Genomic DNA, 22,238 nt, shown 5'->3' on the forward strand with positions numbered 1-22,238 from the left:
ACATGTATGGCCTGATTGTCGTGAGGTATAATAGTGAACCAATGATTCATCTATATTTGGTTTGATCAACCTCTTTTCCCTTCATAGTCAATATCCATTCTTAATGAAGTATTCATTAGAATCTTTACTGATGTCTTGTCGTCAATTGCATACTTCTTAATCAGGTCCTTAGTATACTTCGCTTGATTTATAAAAATTCCACCAGTACATTGTTTAACTTGAAGACCAAGAAAGTAGTTCAACTCTCCCATCATACTCATTTCAAATTTTCCTTGCATAAGCTTGGAAAATTTTTCACATAAATCTGAATACGTGCTCCCAAAGATAAAATCGTCCACATATATTTGCACTAACAAAATATGATTTTCATCCTTGATGCGAAAGAGAGTTTTATCCACTACTCCTTTCGTGAAACCACGTTCGATAAGAAAACACGATAATGTGTCATACCAATCTCTTGGAGCTTGCTTTAATCCATAGAGAGCTTTCTTTAGCCTGTACACCTTATCATGTTCGAGATCTGAGTGAAATCTAGGTGGCTGTTCGACATATACTTCTTCTTCCAATAGTCCATTTAAGAATTCACTTTTGACGTCCATTTGGAAGACTTTGAATTCCTTGAAAACTGCATATGCTAGAAAAATGTGTATAGCTTCCAATCTGGCAACAGGAGCGAAGGTTTCATCAAAATCAATACCTTCCACTTAGCAATAGCCCTTAGCAACTAACCGGGCTTTGTTCCTAGCAATAACTCCTTCTTCACTCATCTTGTTTCTGAAAACCCATTTAGTTCTGATAACATTTTGATGAGTAGGTCTTGGAACTAACTCCCATACTTCATTCCTTTCAAATTGATGGAGTTCTTCTTGCATAGCTATAACCCAACCTGGATCGCTTAGAGCTTCTTTGATGGATTTCGGCTCCATTTGAGATAAATAGCACGCCATCATGCATTCATGAATTGAAGCGCGAGTTCTTACTCCTTCTCGAATGTATCCAATAACTTGTTCTGGAGGATGATTCCTTAACCATCTTAAGTCTGGTTCAAAAGATGTTGGTGGTGCCTGCACATCAACTTGAGGGATGTAGGGCAGTTCTACATAAATCATCGGTTCGATTTGAGTTCGTGGAACTGGCTCAACAAGTGTTATTGTCTCAGTGACTTATTCAGTGGTAGATTCGGGTTGAACTGTCTTAACATGTTTGGGTTGATATCTCTGATAGGGCATTAAGAAATCGTCTGTGTCAGAGTCTTCATCTAAGACATTATTGGATTTGGCTTGAATACTCACATCCTTCATAGAGTTGGATAGATTGTTGACTGAATCCTTCTCCATTCTTTCATCAAACTTTACGTGAATGGATTCCTCTATCACCATGGTTCTTTTTATTAAGAACTCTAAAAGCTTTACTCACAAGGGAATATCCCATGAATAGTCCTTCATCAGCTCTTTCATCAAATGCTTTTAGATGATTCTTCACATTATTATGAATAAAGCATTTACTCCCAAAGATGTGAAAATAACTTACAACTGGCTTCTTTCCTTTCCATAACTCATAAGGTGTCAATCCATGTGCCTTGTTGATTAGAGTATGATTCTGGGTATAGAAAGCTGTATTGGTGGCTGATGCGTAGTATATTTGCAAACAAATAATACTCGGAGTACGAGTTATCGATCCACAGGGAAGTGGTTGTATCAAGCACTAGTTACTAATTTATTCATTAGAGCTAATCCTAACAAATGTTTAGATGATTGATTTGCATAAAATAAATAAAATAAAGCAGAGATTCAGGATTTTGAAAACAATTAGAGAGAAGATGAGATTCCTGGGATTCAAGTATTTAATCACCTAGTGCTAAATCTTAAGGACAATATTAAAATCTGGGTTTAACAAGTGTGAGAACGCAAGGTGGTATAGAGCTACTCTCGTAGTCACTAACACTAGTGAATTTCCACTCTCGTGGCTTAAACACCCAATAAAACAAGATCAAGCATCATAAATTCCTAACTACTACCATCTCTCGATGCGCAATAATCAAGAATTAAATCCCCCTAATAAATTACCCTTTCTCAATGTGCAACAATTAGGTGCAATTGTGTGTGCCCAAAGTTATGCCCAACTCTCGTTGTGACACAAACAAAGCAAATGAAACAAGTAACTATGACCACTAATTACAAGCATCAAACAATAAAATCACAATTGCAACACAAGCATTAAACCCAAATAATAATATAATAAAGAATCTAAGAGCTCAGCCACATAGGTTCATAAACACTTTTACCCAAGAATCTCTAAACAATTTAGCCAAGCATGGCTAAATTATACATAGAAAATATTAATAAAGAAAATACAAATTATCAAAGATCTCTGATACAAATTTAGACGATTTTCTCGAATCTCCCTACTCTTCTACTTGTTTCCCAAGATAACTTGTGGCTCTTGATTTCTCCCTGCCTTGTCTCCAAAGATCTCTGAATTCTGAATTATGATTGGAGAAGATGGGATTTTATAGCGGGAGTCAAACCGGGACAAAATAGGAATTTTTTTTTTTTTTGGAATTCGCCGTCTCTATGATTTGGAATATATATGCCTAACTTTGATTTAAATTTGCAAATCATCTTCTTTCTTAATTTGAGAAGTAAAGCATCCACTTTAGTTTGCTTGGAATTCAGCGCCTTTTACTTGAATTTAATTGCTGCCCTTTGTGAATTGTAATCAGCGCCTTTTGCGCTTTGTGCTGAGATCGCTCGATGCGTCGAGACCTCATGTGTGCGAACCAAAATAGCTACTGTAAAATTTCGACGCGTCGAGTCTCCTGGACTCCGAACTCGTCTAAAATTGCTCCAAACTCATCCTTGAACTCCTCTTGCTCATAGAATTGACCTACAATTGTTCCAAAACACTCACGAACACCGTAAATCATTCAAAACAAGTGTTAATTAACCATATCTAAATGATAAAACAAAGGGATTAAGCAATTAAATTACTAAAATCATGAACTCAAACCTATCAAATATAATTAAATCAATGCTAAAAATGTGCACAATTAGACTCACATCAGTGGCTTCAGCCCAAAATCGTTTAGGTAGACCAGAGTGAGCTATCATGGTTCGAGCTGCTTCCTTTAGAGTTCTATTCCTTCTTTTGGCAACTCCATTCTGTTGAGGAGTTCTAGCAGCCGAAAGTTGATGAAATATGACATTCTGTCCACAGAAGTCTGAAATCACCTTGTTCACAAACTCAGTACCTTGATCTGATCTTATCCTGATGATGCTAACTTGTTTTTCATTCTGGAGTTGTCTCAATAGTTCTGGTAGCATCTTTTCTGTTTCGTTCTTCTTCTTTAAAAAGATTTTCCAAGTATATCTTGTGTAGTCATCTACTACCACGAGAGTATACTTTCATCCACTTAGACTTACAGGATCAACTGGACTGAATAAGTCCATGTGTAAAAGACTCAAGGGTCTTGAATTTGTATCAATGACATTAGATTTGAATGAAGACTTAATTTGTTTTCCTTTCTGGCAAGCATCACAGATTTTATCCTTAATATAAGAAACTTTCGGTAAACCTTCTACAAAGTTTCCTTTCGCCAACTTGTTGATAGTCTTTAGATTTAGATGATTCATCTTGTTGTGCCATTCCCAACTTAGATCAACATTACTTTTGGCCAACAGAAAAACATTCGCCTTAGAGAGTTCCCATGTGACAACATACATGTTCTTCTTTCGTCTGGCAGTCAATACAATATCGCCATTTTCCATGCTGATTACACCGCACTTGTCTTTTGAGAATTCCACTTTGTAACCTTTATCACAAAACTGACTAGTGCTCAATAAATTGAACTTAAGTCCCTCAACATATGAAACATCGCGAATGATTATTCCATCTTTAATAATATCCCTCATTCCATGTGTCTTTTCGCTAGATTCCCCTCCAAAGACTACTTTTGGGCCATCAAACTCTTTATAGTTGCTTAGATTCGATTTGTCTCTTGTCATATGTCTTGAGCAACCACTATCCACGTACCAAATGACCATGTTAACTTGAAATAAAAAATTATGTAGTTTTAGGTACCCCTTCGTTCTCGGGTCCTTGAGGGTTAGCGGTCAATTTCGGGATCCAGGTGAATCTAGAGTTGGTATTACTCATCCTTGGTCCTCTGTATCCATTAAACACGCGATAATCATATGGGATTTTTGAGAAAGTTTTGGCTTGCTTATCTCGTCTTTGGAAATAGGCTTCTGACGGATTGCGATACACCCTAGAATAATGAGTCAGTTTGTATTTGTGAACCTTTTCGAATTCTGCTTTCGTCATGGGTTCAGGAAACACAAGCCAGTCCTCTTCAGAAGGATAGAACCTTCCGGCGCCTCTCATTGGTCTTCTAGGTGACCTCTGAGGCTTAGCATGACCGTTGTTATTTCGTTCATTAGGAGAATTATTACGATCTCCCTGTGAATAACCCTTGCGTTGATTCACTGAATGATTTTGCCTCTGATTGATATTAGGGTTTTCCTTTAATTGGTTATTTCTCGTTGGCTGACCATTTTGGTAATATACACTTGGTCTATTTACTTTGGGTTCATTCCGGTTGACATTTTTAACATGTCTCGGATTTCCATTCGTGAAATTTCCTTTTGTAGGTTTCACAAAACGTTGTACAGCCTTTCCTTTAGAATGGCTTGGCTGAGTTGGGCCTCGGACAAACACAGATTTTAAACCTCCACTGGTATAAGGATCCGTAGGTTTAGTCAACAAGATATGTGAAGACGAGCTTGGGTCGTAGCCAAGTCCAGCTCTTTCCCCATATGGTCTTTGACTGTTCACCATTCGATGAATTAGTAAATGATGTAATGACCTCATGCAGATTTTGCTCTCTTATCTCTCTTGATGTGCACTGCTCTTTGAGAAAATGAACTTGTTTTTTGTACTGGTCAATGGTGATGGCTAGCTCAATGTTTTTTACTTTAACGCGTCTAAGCTCTTCACATTTGACCAAGAGACAAGAGTTCTCTTCTTTCAACTGAGAGTATGTGTTTTTCACAATCTTGAAGCCCGTCATCATTTTCATGAATGACTCAACGGAACCTTCTTCACTTTCTGAACTAGATTCAACTTGGGTAGATAAAGAGGATTGAGAATTTACCTCGTCATCTTTCGCCATTAAACACAAATTGTCATCACTTTCTTCTTGGCTGAATAGGCATAGGAGTCCCTTTTCTTCTTCTAAGTTTTCGCTCTATGAGCTTGAGCTTGAAGTGCTTAGTTTTGGTTCAGCCACATCATTTGATTCATTTACGACCATTGCTTTTCGCCTCCTATCATGCTTTGACTGATTGGATTCGTGTTTAGCATTTCTTCTGCTCGATTCAGCAATGTCTTTTCTTTCTTTTGGAGTGCTCGTGTTTGGTTCTTGGTCCTGGTATATGCGGACCATAGGATGAGGACAATCTGCTTTGAAGTGTCCTGGCTTTCTACAGTTATAGCACACCACTTGAGCCTCCTCTTGATCTTGTTTCATGTGATGAGATGATCTTTCTGTAAAACTTTGGCTTGAAGAGTTTGGCGATGTTTGAAATTCTTGAAAGTTGTTCTTCCTAATGAACCTTTTAAATTTTTGCACAAATAAAGCAAATTGCTCATCAGATAAGAAATCAGAGGGGTTAGAATTCGACCTGCTAGACGTAGCTGGTTGCTGGTTTGCAGCGAGAGCGATGTTCCTGGTTTTTGATTCCTCACTGCTCTTTGGTTTATGTTTAAACTCATAGGCTTTCATATCGCTAAAGATTTGTGAGCTTTGAACAATTTTCAGATCTTTGTGATCTCTCATGGCTGTCACCTTCATCTCCCATAATTTAGGAAGTCCACGAAGTATCTTCAAGTTGATCTCCTTTCTGGTTGGTTCCTTCCCTAAATATGATATTTCACCTAGAAGTTTCGTATTGAAGCTCCATTTGACTTATTGTCTCATTTGGATTCATCTTGAAATCCTCGAATTGCTTCATAGCCATTGTGAGCTTGTTCTCTTTCTCCTGTTCATCACCTTCACTAATATCCATCAGTGTATTCCAGATATCCTTGGTAGTTGTGCATTTCCTTACTCTTGGAAATAACGATTCATCTAGAGACTTGTACAGAATGTCTCGTGCAGCATTGTCAAGGTTTGCTCGAGTTCATTCTTCTGTAGTAAGTTGAACTTTTGGTTTCGGGATCATCTGATCAGCCTCAGCACCTTGAGCTGCTGCATGTGGGTTGACCATCATAACAATGATTCGTCCATCTGTGATTACATCCCACATATCGTCATGAATCGCTGATAGATGAGCCTACATGTGCACTTTCCAGTCATCAAACATGGATAAGTTGAATGCAAGAGGCCTAGATCTATGACCATGATCATTTTCCATTTTGAAAAATTTGTGCAAAGAAAAAAAATTTTGAAGGATTTGAAATGGGATCTACCAGGCAGTATACGCAAAGCATTTACCGTTCAAGGAAACCGCTCTGATACCACTTATTGGTCCCGATACCGAAGGATGAGAGTCTAGAGGGGGGTGAATAGACTCTATGCGATTTTTAAAACTTTACTTGAAATAGTAATGCACAACGGAAATTATGTGTTCTTTTTAATATTCTTGGTACACTTTCGTTAGAAATTGCTTAACTGAGATGAATATGTATGCAATGCAAGGCAGTTAAATGTAGATAAGACACGAGAGAGAGAGAGAGAGAGAGAGAGAGAGAGAGAGAGAGAGAGAGAGAGAGAGAGAGAGAGATTTTTATAGTGGTTCGGCTGTTAACTAAGCCTACTCCACTCTTCTTTCACAACTCGTGAAAGGGTTTGCACTATCACACCGAGTTGAGTGTTGGAAAGAATTGATGTTATCTCCAACTTGAAATCTTGACTTGATGATGGCTTGATCTTCGTATGAACTGCAAGATTTCTTGATGTTGTGAATACTTGAAAAACTTGATGATCTTTTAGAAAGGTCTTCACAAACACATGCTGGTTATGAAAGCTAGTAACTTGAGAGTTTTTGAAAGCTTTTCAGATAGCAATAGAGTGATAAAAACTAGCACCTTCTTCAAGTGATGAAGATGGGTATTTGTAGGGGTGAAAAATCCATCCGTTAGAGGGAGATGAAAATTTCAAACCTATTAACTAGCATGTAATGACTGCTGGGTAAGGAGACTTAAATGCGGTCGTACTGTATAGCCGTTGGCTTAAAAAAGCAATCGACTATTTTGTCTTGTAGTGAAGACAAAAGGTACTAATCATTAAATGCTCCTTGATATTTGAAACATCATTCCTAGGACACCATTTGTCTAGGATGATTTTCCCATCATTGAGACTTGGACAAATATGCTTCTGAAAATATGTGGAATTTGTCCAATCGAGTCAGACCTTGACTCGTAGTCTCGGGATCTGATAACGATGGATTGTCCATATCATTAGTTGTCTTCTCAATTTAAATGATCTTTCTTTATCATTTGCCAATTACACGAGAGATAGACCCTTCCAAGTTTCGGTCTTAGCGGATCTCTCGGCCTTCTCTTGATCTTCTCTTCTCTTCAATCTGTCATGATTGACTAAGGGATGCTCTGATTTGTGTATATACTCAGCTGAGCACGAATCATTCTTTGAGCAAAAGCAACTTTAATTTCGTTCAACACGAAAGATACAAAATAATCGAGAGAAAAGAGGGGTCTAAATTCCTAGTGAGTTTGATATCATCAAAATCTAATTACACATGTTCCTAACACCGTGGACCGAGATTACAAAGTTTGAAAGTTGTGAATCAATCTTGATAGTGCCACTACAGTCGTGGGACAAAAAGTGTGAAAAAACTCAATAAAAGTTAGGATTGCAGATTTCCTGCAATTAAATACAAAATGAAAAAGAATGGAAATCCTAAATAATGTGATAGGTTATATTGACACATGTAAAAAAGCAAGTGTATATGCACCCTACACCCTACTCTATACAGAGAATAAGAATTTCACACACTGTTACAGGTTGCAGTAGAGTTACTGACCCACCTATCAGTCATTGAAGTTGGAGAAGTTGGGAATCTACCAATCTTCTTCAACAGCACAACCTGTTCTGATTCCGGTGACAAAGGAACTTCTACACTACTGGAAACATTCTTCTTATCAATTTGATCACTTTTCACCTCATCTCGGAACTCACCACCTTGAATGTCCTTCAATGTCTCCACTACATCATCCATTGTAGGCCTCATATGTTTCTTGGGTTGCAAGCATTGGAAAGCTAACTCTGCTACTGAAGTGGCCATTCTCAAGATTTCACCATCTGTCTCAAATCCTAGAGAGGGGTCAATCAACTCACTAAATGCACCTCTAGGTATCTTGTTCAGTGCTAGAGTTGCTAGGTTGATCTCGTCTCGATGCCTACTTGTATCCAAGGCAGGCATTGACGATACGAGTTCAACAAGGACAACCCCAAAACTGTAAACGTCGCTCTTATCAGTAAGTTGATAACACTCCTGATACTCAGGATCAACGTAGCCAGGCGTTCCCTGCGGTACAGTGGAGACATGAGTGACATCATTAGGGAGAAATCTCGAAAGCCCGAAATCAGCAACTTTTACACAGAAGTTGTTGTCGAGAAGAATGTTGGTAGTCTTCACATCACGGTGTACTATGTCAGAAGCGTGGAGGTAAGCAAGTGCAGTAGCGGTTTCTATTGCGATCTTCATTCGGATAGGCCAAGTGAGTGATCTATCCGTGGCTTTTTCCCCATGGAGATGATCTGCAATTGTTCCATTAGGGATATATTCATAAACCAGGAGTAGCTCACGGCTGTGTCTTGACGTGCAGCCATAGAGAGTCACAAGGTTGCAGTGCCTTAGGCTGGTGAGGATTTTTATTTCATTGATAAATTGCTCCAATCTTTTGTAGTTGTGCTGATATAAGCGCTTCACTGCAACTTCTCTACCATCACGAAGTTTGCCTGCTCATTATAAACAAGAATTAGCTTTGAAATGATACCAAATTGAATAATGTGTTTTGTGTAAATGTTCGGGGGAGGCCAGTAAAGGTGTAAATCTATCAACAGGTGGCTAGGGGATGTTGGGCGGAGGTCGGTGAAGGGTCAAATTCAGCACCCCATCTTTGGAAAATGTGATAATGATTTTTAAAGAAATAAAGTTGTGGCTTCATTACGAGCTATAACTTTTGGCATAGTAGTAATGGTTTGATCCTAACAAGTGATATCAAAGCCAAGTCACGAGTTCGAGTCCCAACAACAAAGGCTGGTAAAGGGTAAAGTCGAGTCCTAGCGGTAGAGACTGGTAAAGGGGCTAGGGGATACGCAACTAAAAATCTAAGCCTACTGGTAATGGGGCTAGGGGATACGCAACTAAAAATCTAAGCTGATAATTGGATTATGATGCACACAATAATGATTGGATTTGATGTATCACAATTTGGTCTATTGGTTTATAGCATCTTACCATGATAAACAGTGCCAAACCCACCATCTCCAAGTTCTTTGTCGGAGTGAAAATAATCAGTAGCTTTTTGAAGTTGAGAGTAGGAGAAGACATGAACTCCCAACAGTTTGCATCCTTCGAGGTCCCAATTGGTGGACAGTTGAGAAGAACCAGCATGTCCCTTCTTCTTTCGACACCGAAGAACAATGACGATCACCCAACTTGTTAAAGGTCCAAATAAGATCAATGCCATACCACACACAACTGAAATCACAAAATATATAAACGTAATCAACCTTTTTATACTGAGATTATTATATATTATGCATAGAATATCAAGTGGATCTTCTATATATTATATATACTAAGAATGTTTTTGCTTACTAAGAATCCGAATGCCCTTGGGCAGCTCTTCTTTTCCTGCATCTGAAGTAAATAAGGTAATTCAGTAAGAATTTTGATGAGAGTAAAAACAACTGTCTATCATAATAATTTCATGTAAATGCAGGTTAGTTTTTGTACCTGAACATTGAAAATTGTTATGGGTGTCAGTTAAGCATTGCCCCCCATTATAGTGACACTTTGCACAAATTTCAGACACCTTCCATTGTATGAGAATCAAAGAATTTAAATTCTCAAATAAGTTGATGGCGCTGGATGATCTGTTAAAGTTAAACGGCAAGTAAATAACTGAACACTCTGCAGGAAGACTGGTGGCAGTTGGTAGAGTATCATTGTCCATCTGGGTATAGTACAAGCTGAAGTTTTGGCAACTGTTATAGCTTCTGTATCCATGGAAATAATGCCCAATCTTCTTCTGTAAGCTCACATTTGAACTACTATTGCATTTGTAAAACATCGTTTTGGGCACGAAATCGAAGGAAATGGAAGCAGAGCTGGGAAATGAGATTCCTGTGTGGAAAACGTTGCAACTTGGTTCCCGCAAGTATTTCTCAAGAAGTGGGTCAAAGAGAAGCATAAGATCACCCTTAATAAATACAACTCCATATTTGTGTTGTCCCAAGGTAATTGTTGGATATGGAGTAGCATTACAATCTAAGGTGTACAACCCACATTCAGGTCTCGAAACATTGGAGAAAGGAAAACTCACATTTGTTATGTTTCCGCAGGTGAATTGTTTGGGGCAGCTAGACTGGGAACTGCTTTTCCCTTGAGCTAACTGAAGAATGATAACTATTTCAAACAAAAGGAAACAAGCAAGTAATTGATATGTAGGCATATTATATATGGCAAAATGATGGAAGTTAAGATAGTTAGTAGAAAAAAAAAATAAAAAACTTGAAGAAAATATTGGTTAGATTGATTTAATTTGTAGCCTGAATTCTTTCACTATATATGTTTCCCTGAACTGTTAAGCCCGGCCACATAGGTGAATTTCCTACTCACCTTCCCGGTGGACGACCAAATTAAAGACAAAGACTTTAATTGGCTCCCTCCTCCACGCAATTTAATTTTGGTTTAATGTGACTTTTCAACACGCAAACTTTGAAAACAACCAGAAAGCAAGCTATGCCTTCCTTGTAACGTTAGTTTAAGGAAGTCGCCTAAAGGGGGCCTTAGCATTGACTCAACTCATGCTGCGAATAAGAAAGCAAAGATTGACAATGAAATCGACCAATCGCCCATCGCATTCTGCACTAAAAGTCAATAGAGGGGTCAAATCAGCGGTTTTGACCGGCTTGCCCGACCCACCGCAAATTATTCTACGGATCCGATTCTAAAAATACAAATTTTACATACGAAATGTTCACAATTTACATATTAAATGTTACATATACAATTTACATATTAAATTATCACAATTCAAATTGTGAACATTCAATACATAAATTGTGTATTTTGGATTAAGGTTCACCTTGCAAGATGAGCCAGTGTCCATAGTATAACTGCTGCTTGACCCACCATATGCCCATTTATTTTTTGTAACGGACTGGCCTGGTCTAATTACATTTCAGATCAGGATTGGTCTAGTCCAAAAATGGAAATTAAAGTACAATTCGGTCTATAGCTCAAAAAATATAAAAATAAAAATAAAGAGTATATATCGACTCATTTAAGTTATGTTTTCTTTTTAAATTAGCTTTACATGTTTACATATTTATTTTCATATATTTAACATAATAATTATTACCAAAAAAAAAATGAAATGAATAATCAATAATGTAATAACATTAATGAAGATAAGTTTACATATTGCAATTAGCAACTACTAACTATTATGTACTAGGAGTAATTTTCAATTCGAAACAAATAATGGTTTACAACTTTAAAATATTTAAAGGTAGTGATTACTAATTGGTATGCTAGTTAAATATTAAATATCTAACAATTTAATAGATATAAAAAACCAATTTCACATTTTCTAATATGATAATCTCATGTGTCATTAGTCCTTTAGATTATATATACGTATTATATATTTTAAAAAATGTATTGGCAAACAGGCCAAATTGACCGATCCATGGGCCTAAAATTAAAATCCAATCCTGTCCGAAGTATAAAACGAGCTAACCTTAGTCCACCCATTGTAACAAATGAACCAGCTGATTAGACCAACCCAAACGGCTTGGACTTGGGGCCAGACTTGAACTCAATCATTACATCGTGCACCAGGGTGCACAATGCATTGTGTGCCCCATCCTGCCCAAAACAACGTCATTTTGTTAAGTTGTGTGAGGAGTTGACGCGACGGAGTTTATGTGTATTCTGTTATACAATTATGTACATTCGAAACATGGGATTTTTTTTTAAAGTGTTAAAAGTTTATGTGTATTATGTATTATGTTAGATTATGTGTATTATCCTTTCAAAAAAGATTATGTGTATTCTGTTATACAATTATGTACATTCTATTATACAATTATGTACATTCTATTATATAATTATGTACATTCAAAATATGGGAATTTTTTTTTAAAGAAGTTAACAATAAATACGGAAACGAAATTTTCAAAAAAAAATACAAAATAACGTCATTTTAGGTCTGAGTGCACAATGCATTGTGCGCCCTGGTGCACGATATAATTTGCCACTTGAACTAGACTTCAAGCTAGCCCACCATTTGACAACTATAGTGTGAAATGTGGCTCGACTTTAATCCCCTTGGGAGAATTATTGAAAACGTGAGCTATATGACTAAGTTTGTTTGGAATAATTTATAAGACTAATAATGGCTGTGTGGAAATCAGCCGTCGAATTCCATCCCTTTATTGAGTGCGGGGAAAATAACCATATTGACTGCTTCCACCAGTCTTGTAATTCTTTTGAAATATTCTTATTAGTTTTGGAATCATTTTTGAAAGTTGAACAGCTAAAGAGGTTTACTGATTTCTATATTATGGGTACTAGTAATTCACCCGCGCGATGCACGGAAAAAATTATGTTATTATAAATATAAATAAAAAATAGAAAAACAAAAATATTTTAAATTATTTAATATAATAATATTTTTGAGCTTCCATTGGTCAAGTATTTATTATTTTTATAGAATACAAAATTATAATTATAATTTTGTATGGTTAATATAATCTATAATTATGTGCATATTCAAATAAACTTACAGAGATAATTTACATAATTACATTGATTTATTCTTAATTGTATTTCATCTATATTATAATTTTCACAATACAAATAATAACTAAGATAATTACATTTGGAAAATAAATTTCAAATTTTGTATGTGTAAATTTAAACTCTAATTGAACACCATTTTTTATATGATTATATAATATATAGCTATTTTATTTTTTAAAAGTATATTTTTTATATGATTATATAATATATAGCTATTTTATTTTTTTAATGTTGTTTTTTTTGTTTTTTTTTTTTTATAATAAAGGATGTTGTGGCATTAATTGTAACATTAATTATTTCCCAAACCATATAGCTTTATTATATAAAGGATTAGGTTGATGGTTGTTAGCTGATAGCTATTACTCGGTTAGTTGATTTGGTTGGTGGGTTTAATTAGTTGATAATATTAGTTGATTGTAGAAAAGTGTTTGCTAAATTAGGTGTTAGCTGTTAGTTGATTACATACAAATGACTTTTTCAAAAAACTAATCGAAAAAGCTACTTTGAGTAGCTTTTTTAATTTTAGTATTCTGGAGCAAAAAATTGTTACAAAATGCTAATTAAACTATAAGTTCGTATTGATTGTTTAACCAAGTCAAACAGCTAATATTGGTCAAATAAACCAAAATTGGTTTATAGGCTAACTATTTTACCAAACAGAGCTTATATATTTATATTATATTCTTCGTTTTGGTGAATATATTATGAGTCTGTTTGGCAGAGCTTATTTAGGAGCTTATAACTTATTTTAATATGCTAATAATAAGCTATAAGCTTTGTTTAATAATGTTCCTAAACTAAGCTCCTCGCTTAAAATAAGAGCTTATTCTAAAACGCTACCTTCCTAACCTTTTTATTTCATCTATGTCCTTATTATTTTAAAGAAATGACATCATTTATCCTTCCCAATTAACACCATTTTCTCTTCTCCTTCATCCGCAACTTTCACCTCAATTATTATTATTATTATTATTATTATTATTATTATTATTATTATTATTATTATTATTATTATATTATATGAAGTAGATTCGCAACAATATTGCTACTTCATGGGGTGCTAGATCATAATTATGCTAATAGTTTTATTTCAAAATATTAATTTTTTAAGACAAAATGTTAAATTTTAATTTAATATGTTAATAAACTAATTTAAATTTTATGAAGATATCATTTTTTGTCTTTTTACATTTATCAACTTATCAAAAAAAGTAAATTTTACAAAACACTTTTAAGCATAACAGCTCTTCAATTTTTAGCTCCTAATTTATAGCTTTTCAACTCCTTTTTAGCTTTCCGTCTAGTGCTCCTTTTTGTTGTAAAAATGGTGGAACAATGTCGAAGCGAAGCTGGAAATCTGTATATAAAAGTCGAGAAGGAAGCCAACGAAAGAACTGTTTCTGAAACACTGCCTTACACTTTTGATGAGTAACACAGAATATTGTAACCAAGATTAGAGGAAAGTGGATGTTGAATAAACTCATGATCCTACGAGCAAGGAGAGGAAATATGTGTGAAAATAGGGCAAAAAAGAGATTAGAGGAAAGTGGATCTTGAATAAACCCATGATCCTACGGGCAAGGAGCTGAGAGGAAAAATGTGTGAAAATAGGGCAAAAAAGCCTAGCCAAGTAGGCAATTGCCCATTCCCCTTTCTTTGCTCTCCATAAGGCTTCAAGAGACTTAGAAAGATGTTTATTATAAAGAGGGAAAAAGCTAGTTGTGAAACCAATGTAGGACAATAAACATGCCAAAGAGTCTTCTTTTTGAATGGTTTCCCAACACCTTTTATCCCACAAAGAGATGGTAAAAGCATATATAGCCAGCAAATTTGGCTGTCATAAAAGGAAAAGTGGAATGTATATGGAAGGCTCTGAAAGTTTACTAAAAATTCTATAACACCACCAAATTAAAGTTACCTGGCAAATGCTATATAACTATGGACTTTGAGACAATCACGGTCTCCATAATCTAGCCAAGAAATTTGTTGGTACAAAATTTGATATATCTCTCACCGGATTGCATGCAAGACATATTAGATTATGACATTTTGTGATTTTAAAAAGTATAAAGTAAATAAAATCTCAAAACACAAATAACAAGTTATACACAAATATATTTTGCACCTTTTCTTTACATAGTTAAAAACTAATTGAAAGAAAATGCTAAAATTAATGTATAGTAGATGAATTTGCTTCAGTTGATGCAGACGAATACAAGTAGGGCTTTGGAGGAAATGGCAAAGAGTTCACACTGTTTTCCAACATTTCCAATGCCTTACTTATTGATGGCCTGATTGAAGGATCAACATGGATGCACCACAAACCAACCATGATCATCTTTCTTGCATATTCTTTATCCTCTTCATTTGTAATTCCTTTCAATCCCAACTCTTTATCAAGTTCAATCCGACTGTATATCCAGTGCGGAAAATAGATTTCGCTACTTCGATCTACATCCTTCTCAACATTCTTTCTGCCACTGACCATCTCTAGTACCATCATCCCAAAGCTATACACGTCAGCCTTATGAGAGACCACTCCAAACTGTCTGCATGCAACTTCTGGAGCAACATATCCAATTGTTCCCCGAGCACCCGTTATCGACACAAAGCTCTCTTTTGTTGTGTGCAGTTTTGCAAGACCGAAGTCTGAGATTTTTGGGCAAAAATCTTCGTCTAGAAGAATATTATGTGGCTTTATATCAAAGTGTAGGATTTGTGTTCTACAGCCACGGTGTAGGTATTCTAGTCCCCTAGCAATGCCAATTGCTATTTTATACAAGGTTGACCATCCTAATTGCCGGTCTATCTTGACACTTCCATCATAAATGAACTTTTCAAGTGATCCATTACGCATGAATTCGTAGAGCAAAGCCCTTTTGTCACCTTCGAAACAGAATCCTAACAGTGATACAATATTAACATGAGAAGTTCTGCTAATGCTTGCTACTTCATTGATAAACTCTTCCCCACCACCTTTTGCTTCCTTTAGTAACTTGACTGCAACAAAAGCTCCGCTAGCTAATTTTCCCTTGTAGACAAAACTATAGCCTCCTTCACCCAACTTATTTCTGAATGAATTTGTTATTCTTTTGATTTCTAAATAACTATACCTTTTCGGATATAATGAACCATTACTTTTTAAGAAGGCTTCTATGTTTCGTTCATCTTGAGATTTCAGAAATTCCATGGATATTTGGCTAAAGAAATACCTTCCAATACAGAGAAGCATAACCACTAGCATTGCAACCCCAATAGCGGAAGCAGCTGCAATTATTGGCAAAAATGTGAATCATTTAATTGCTCCTTTTAATTAAAACATGTAATAATTTCAGTAGTAATTACTTGCCCCTAGTTACATATAATTACATGCACCTTAATGATAATACTAGAATTTTGTAGACATTATGTGTGAAATTTCATGTCAAATATATAATACTGGTAAATTTTAATTATACTATTTAAAATTATATATAGAATAAAGAAACAACTTATACTTTTTTCATTATTAGTAATGTAAACAATTTTCATAAAATTTAATATTTACCAATGAAAACTAAAAATAAAAGGAAAACATATACGGAGTATAATACTAATTAAATTAATACACACATATATTGGTGTGTATATATATATATATATATATATATATATATATATATATATACAAATAATATATGTATTATATACACAAATCATTTAACATTCCTAGATATTTAATTAATTAAAATATAGTCTGCAACTAAATAATTTTTTTATGGTGATCTTAATAACATAATTATACAATAGGAAAAAGATATGCTAGATGCTGGTGTTCGGTAATAGTGATGGTGGCATCATGGTAGTTAATTCCAGCGGAAGTCCCTTGTGTTTGGTGGCAATTTCAAATTTAGTCTCAAACAATCGTTTTGTCATTTAACAACCCAGACTATCATATTCTGGACATTTTTGGTTCTTCAAATGACATTTTCGGTGAAACTCTATTTTAGGCGAGGGCATTTTTGTGTATTCAATTTTTTTTTTTTTTTAATTTCATGTTTTTTGTGCCGGTTTTTTTTTTCCCAAATTTTCGTCTCTTCAGTTATGGATTGCCCCATCTCCTTCACCCGACTCTTGTTTTCGTCTCCTTCAACACAACTTCAAATCATCCTTCTTCAACGACCAATTAACTACGTGAGGACCTTTGGGTGCAGGGGAACATTTTACAACGCAATTGGAAAGCTCAGGATGTTGCCACCTAGTCAGCTTCAGTCTGACCGTAATTTTTTTGGTCCATAATTCTGTGAATCATCTACTATAGTTGTAGAGCAAAAGAAAAAAAAAACAAGGAAAAAAGATACAGAAATCTCTTCTTTGTCATCGGAAATACCCTTTCCTAAAATTGAGTTTCACTGAAAAGATTACTGTGGGGATAAAAAATGTTCAAAATATGATAGTCTGGGGTATTAAACAACAAAAAAAACGATTGTCTAGGACTAAATTTAGAAATTCCAAGAAAGACAAGTGACCACCACTGAAATTAACTCATTTTGGAAAATGATAAAAAATTTGAAGAGGCGAAAATACCCTTGCCTAGAATAGAGTTTCACTGGAAAGTCATCGGAGTGACCAAAATATGACAGTCTGGGTATTAATGACAAAAATGATAGTCTGAGACTAAATTTGGAATTGCCACTAAAGACAAGAGACATCAGTAATAAATTTATATAGTAGTCATTGACAAAAAGTATAATATTTATGATGACAAGTGTAATACTAATCAAAGATAAATTGATTGTTACTTATGATGAAAAATGTAATATTTATGAAAACAGTGTAATACTTTTAAATCAAAATATAATATTTAGAGATCGAAAAGTTACTTATAAGGAAAAATGTAAGATTAATCAAAAATAAATTGATTCTTACTTATAAGTGAAAATATAATACTTTTGAAGAACTTAACCCGTCTCAGAGACTTCGGAGTTTTTGCTATATATATAAATAAATAAATAAATAAATAAATAAATAAATAAATAAATATATATATATATATATATATATATATATATATATATATATATACACACACACACACACACACACACACACTCACACACACACACACACACACACACACACTCACACACACACACACACACACACACACACACACACACATAGGCTAAGGATCTTGTGAAAACAGTACCATCAGAGAGAAATAAGAATCAATCGCAGCCTTCATTTGAAAAAATTCGACGAATCTGATCAAATTAAAAAATCACGGTGGCATTTTCACAATTATCATCAACTTCACTATGAAAAGTTTACACTTAAATATGCAATTTTTAACAACTAAATATACAAACCAGATAAATTTTATGAAATCAACGAAAATGCTAATTTTTAAATCTAAACTGTAAATGCTAGACCTTGAGAAGTAAAAAGTGAACCACTAAACCAAATGAAACCATAAACTCAATCATAAACTCTAAAACCGACACCCTAAGTGCAATGCACTTTTGCATTTTTGCAAGTGCAATCTTAATATGCAAAATGTTAATACTAAATGTGCAAATCTATAAAAGTTTGAGAACTGCAGATTTTAGTGTTTAAGTTTGCATAGTAAAGTTTGTGATAATTAAACGGCAAGACTAGATATTGTTAAGCTTAGAACAATTCTGGTTGAAACACTCGTGGAATAAAGGGTCACTTCTCCACACACACACACACACACACACACACATATATATATATATATATATTCATGATCAAATGAGCCTACCCCTTCACATGAATCCGTGTGGACAGATCTGAACCATTAAATGCTTGAGATCAGACTTAGATTTTACCTAACTGTGAATCGTAAACTATATATGTAAGTTTACACAATTATCCAATTTCACAATTGGTAAAATCTAAGTCATTGATTTTAAGCATTCAATGACCTAAATCAGTCTAGACTCGGGTAGACTCACCTATATATATTCTCATCGTTTACCATAGCAATTATTGTCCATGATACTTCCCCTACACATATATGGAAAGTAGATTAGAGATAGGTACCTACCTATTAGGATGAGAATGACCTTGGTCGGCTCATTTTTCCCTGCATCTGAAACAGATAAGGCAAGGGTTAACTTCCATATTTGGATCCTTAACTTTCACAACCTCAGCAAGAATTATGATGACAGTAAATCCAACTTTTCTTCAATCCACATGCATCTAAATAACAGTTGAATTTGGTTCCATACCATCTGAACAATGAAACGCGTTATTGCTGTCCGTTAAACATCGCCCCCCTTTGTAATGACACTCGATACAAATTTCCGACAACTTCCACCTTATGAGAATTTCAGAACCTAATTTCCCAAATAAGTCACTGGCATTGGATGTTCTGTTAAACGGCAATCGAACAGCCGAACACTCTGCTGGAAGACCGCCACCAGGCAGAGTCCGATTATCCTCCTCGGTATAGTACAAGGTGAAGCCTTCGCAGCTGTTATAGCTTTTGTATCCTCGGAAATAATCATCCATCTCGTGAAACCCAACAACGTTCGAAGTTTTATTGCACATGTAAAACATCACAGTGAGCCCGAATTCGAAGGAAATGGAAGGAGTGCTGGGAATTGAGATTCCTCTGTGGAAAACGTTGCAGCTTCGTTTCCGCAGGTATTTGTCAAGAAGTGGGTCGAAGAGCAGCATAAGTTCTTCCGCAGAAATTAGAACAACATATTGGCGTTGGCCCAACGCGATTGTTGGGTATGGAGTGGCACCACAAGCTAAGGTGTACAGCCCGCATTCTGGTCGGGAAACATTACTGGAGAAAGGAAAACTGAGGTTTCGCAGGTTTCCACAGGAGAATAGTTTGGGGCAGATAGATTGGGGTTTGCTTTCAACTAAGTGAAGAAGAAACAAAAGGAAGCAAACGAAACGTAGATATGTGGGCATACTCAACTCAGGCATAGCAAAACATATACATACAATAATGGAGTGGAAGAAGAAATAATTAAACTTGAAAAGTTGGCACTCAAAATCTTATCTTCTAGGTTCCTGATTTCGGTGGCGTGAATTCTTTAACTATATTAGGAGTGTATTTAATCATGAGTTTCATAAAGTTTTAAAGACTTTTATAAATTTTAAAAGTTTGGAGGTATTCAATTTAAACTTGTAAAGAGTCTTTAAAGATCAAGCAGTATTCAATCAAGAGTCTTTAAAAGTAGTGTGATATACAATTAAGACTTTTAAAAGTCTTTAAAAGTCATGTGATATTCAAAAAGTTATGAACTTTTTGTAGACTTTTTAATTTTATGACTTTTGTAGACTTTTCCTTCTCAAATATAAATAGTTTAAATCCAACCATCAGTCCCAAGATTTCAAAATTTTCATTCTAAGAACTTTGAATGATTTCTTTCTTTATTTAAACTCTATTTTTTTCTCCCTATTTAAACTTTATAAACCTATCTAAATTTAATAAAATTATTCTTTTCTTCATTATCCTATATTTTCCTCGTACCTAAACTCTACCATTTTTCTCTCCCTCCTGAACTTTACAATCTTCCTCTAAAAATTCGAAATAATATTATTTTTGCTTCATTATTGCTTGTTTATATTGCTTTTTATTTTTTCTATGAATTTTTCATCCCTAACTTTCTCTAATTCTCCCTAAATACATGAACAAAGCAAATTTTTCACCGTCAAATTTTAGTATATGTTTTATAATATTCATATAAATACTTATATATTTTGATTTTGATTTTTTTATGTTTATATTCGTAATATATATTTTTCATTTTTTTTTAACAATAGGTTACTACGAATAGCGAACTACTGTTCGTAACAACAATTTGGGGTTGCAAACAGTAGCACCTTGTTGTTGTTCGCAGTCTCAAATTGCTATTGCAAATAATAGTTCTTTGCGTGATGCCTAGCAATATATGAAGTATAATTTTATTTATATTATTAATATTAGATTTTTATTTTTTTATTTTATGGAACTTGAAATTATATTTTTAAATATTTTATTTGATAAATTCTTTTATTATAAATTTTATTGTTTAATATTGTTATGAATTTTTAATGAAATAGTTTTTTTTTTTTGTTGATGTTTATTAATAAGTTACTAGTTTTTTACGCGCATTGCGCGATTGGGATAAATGGCCAATGTTTTTTTTTTTTTAAATAAGTACTTTAAAGTATATCAAGGCAAGACTATATTGGAATTGTTTATGCATAAATAACTGAATGTTAAATTTGTGTATTTAAATAGGCAATTCTAAGTTTACAAATGCAAGATAATATAGTCAAGATTGATTATAATTGTCAATAAAATAATTGTATAGGTATGGTTGAAACCAAATACGGGACATAAGGGCGAGAAAATAAAAATTAGGGCATAAAATATTAAATATATACTAATATTGAAGAGCTAATTGCTGATTGCCAAACAAGGACATTGCGAGATAATTTTCCACTTCAATTTGTTGTGTGATTTGAATACTCTTTTTGTCAATAAATCCCCAAAGTAGTTAATATAATTGGCTTAATTATATATTTTTTAATTTTTTTTTAATTTTTATTTTTTAAAAACAATTATTATTATTATTATTATTATTATTATTTTATTATTATTATTATTAAATATACGTATACCCTTAGGTCATTTTACATATTAATCTAAACAGCTTTTTTCAAATATCTTTTTACCAACCGCTGATATAATTCGCTGGTCAAATTCGCTAATATAATTCGCTAACGTTAACCGCTAACTGCTGATTGTCAAATAAGGACATTGCGATGTAGTTCTCACTTTAATTTGTTGTGTATTTGAATACTCTCTTTGTCAACAAATCCCTCAAGTAGTTAATTAATATGATTGGATTTATTAATTATATATTTTTTAATTTTTTATGGTATTAATAAAATACTTGGTAAATAAATATATAGCATTATTTTGTATTATAACTTTGATATTTAATTAAAAAAATAGTGAACAAAAAAGATAATAGACAATGTAGTGAATATAATCAATTGATGAATTTGAATATAAAGAATTTTTACATTGGAGAAATATAAAGACAATATAACTAATAAAATTATTTCTCTTAATTAATTTATTGATAATGAATAATTTTTTTTAATAAAGACATTGTAGGGACAATGTAGCAAATATAATCAATTGATGAATTTGAATGTAAAGAA

At 34.0% G+C, this 22,238-nt stretch overlaps 3 protein-coding genes across 4 annotated transcripts; all 3 read right to left on the bottom strand.

Moving 5' to 3' along the window:
• Nucleotides 1-5,245: 5,245 nt before the first annotated feature.
• On the bottom strand, nt 5,246-5,851 carry LOC109167890. The gene has a single exon (XM_019316961.1). It carries the CDS (start codon nt 5,849-5,851, stop codon nt 5,246-5,248), a length of 606 nt encoding a protein of 201 aa, XP_019172506.1.
• Nucleotides 5,852-7,801: 1,950 nt separating this feature from the next.
• LOC109167970 (LEAF RUST 10 DISEASE-RESISTANCE LOCUS RECEPTOR-LIKE PROTEIN KINASE-like 1.1) lies at nt 7,802-10,765 on the bottom strand. 2 transcript variants are annotated; one of them, XM_019317052.1, is made up of 4 exons: nt 9,985-10,765; nt 9,846-9,891; nt 9,483-9,725; nt 7,802-8,980 (listed from the first exon to the last, which is right to left on the bottom strand). In XM_019317052.1, the coding sequence occupies exons 1-4, from the start codon at nt 10,699-10,701 to the stop codon at nt 8,007-8,009; spliced, it is 1,980 nt and encodes a 659-aa protein (XP_019172597.1). In that variant the 5' UTR covers nt 10,702-10,765; the 3' UTR covers nt 7,802-8,006. The 2 variants fall into 2 exon arrangements, with proteins under 2 accessions (XP_019172597.1, XP_019172598.1); XM_019317053.1 differs by having other exon boundaries at nt 9,846-9,887; nt 9,984-10,765.
• A 4,360-nt stretch (nt 10,766-15,125) lies between these two features.
• Nucleotides 15,126-20,107, bottom strand: LOC109167971 (LEAF RUST 10 DISEASE-RESISTANCE LOCUS RECEPTOR-LIKE PROTEIN KINASE-like 2.1). Its single transcript, XM_019317054.1, has 3 exons — nt 19,292-20,107; nt 19,108-19,152; nt 15,126-16,325 (listed from the first exon to the last, which is right to left on the bottom strand). The coding sequence occupies exons 1-3, from the start codon at nt 20,001-20,003 to the stop codon at nt 15,229-15,231; spliced, it is 1,854 nt and encodes a 617-aa protein (XP_019172599.1). The 5' UTR covers nt 20,004-20,107; the 3' UTR covers nt 15,126-15,228.
• Nucleotides 20,108-22,238: the final 2,131 nt, after the last annotated feature.

This window comes from Ipomoea nil, unplaced genomic scaffold (assembly GCF_001879475.1).
Source record: "Ipomoea nil cultivar Tokyo-kokei standard unplaced genomic scaffold, Asagao_1.1 scaffold3170, whole genome shotgun sequence".
Lineage (NCBI taxonomy): Eukaryota > Viridiplantae > Streptophyta > Magnoliopsida > Solanales > Convolvulaceae > Ipomoea > Ipomoea nil.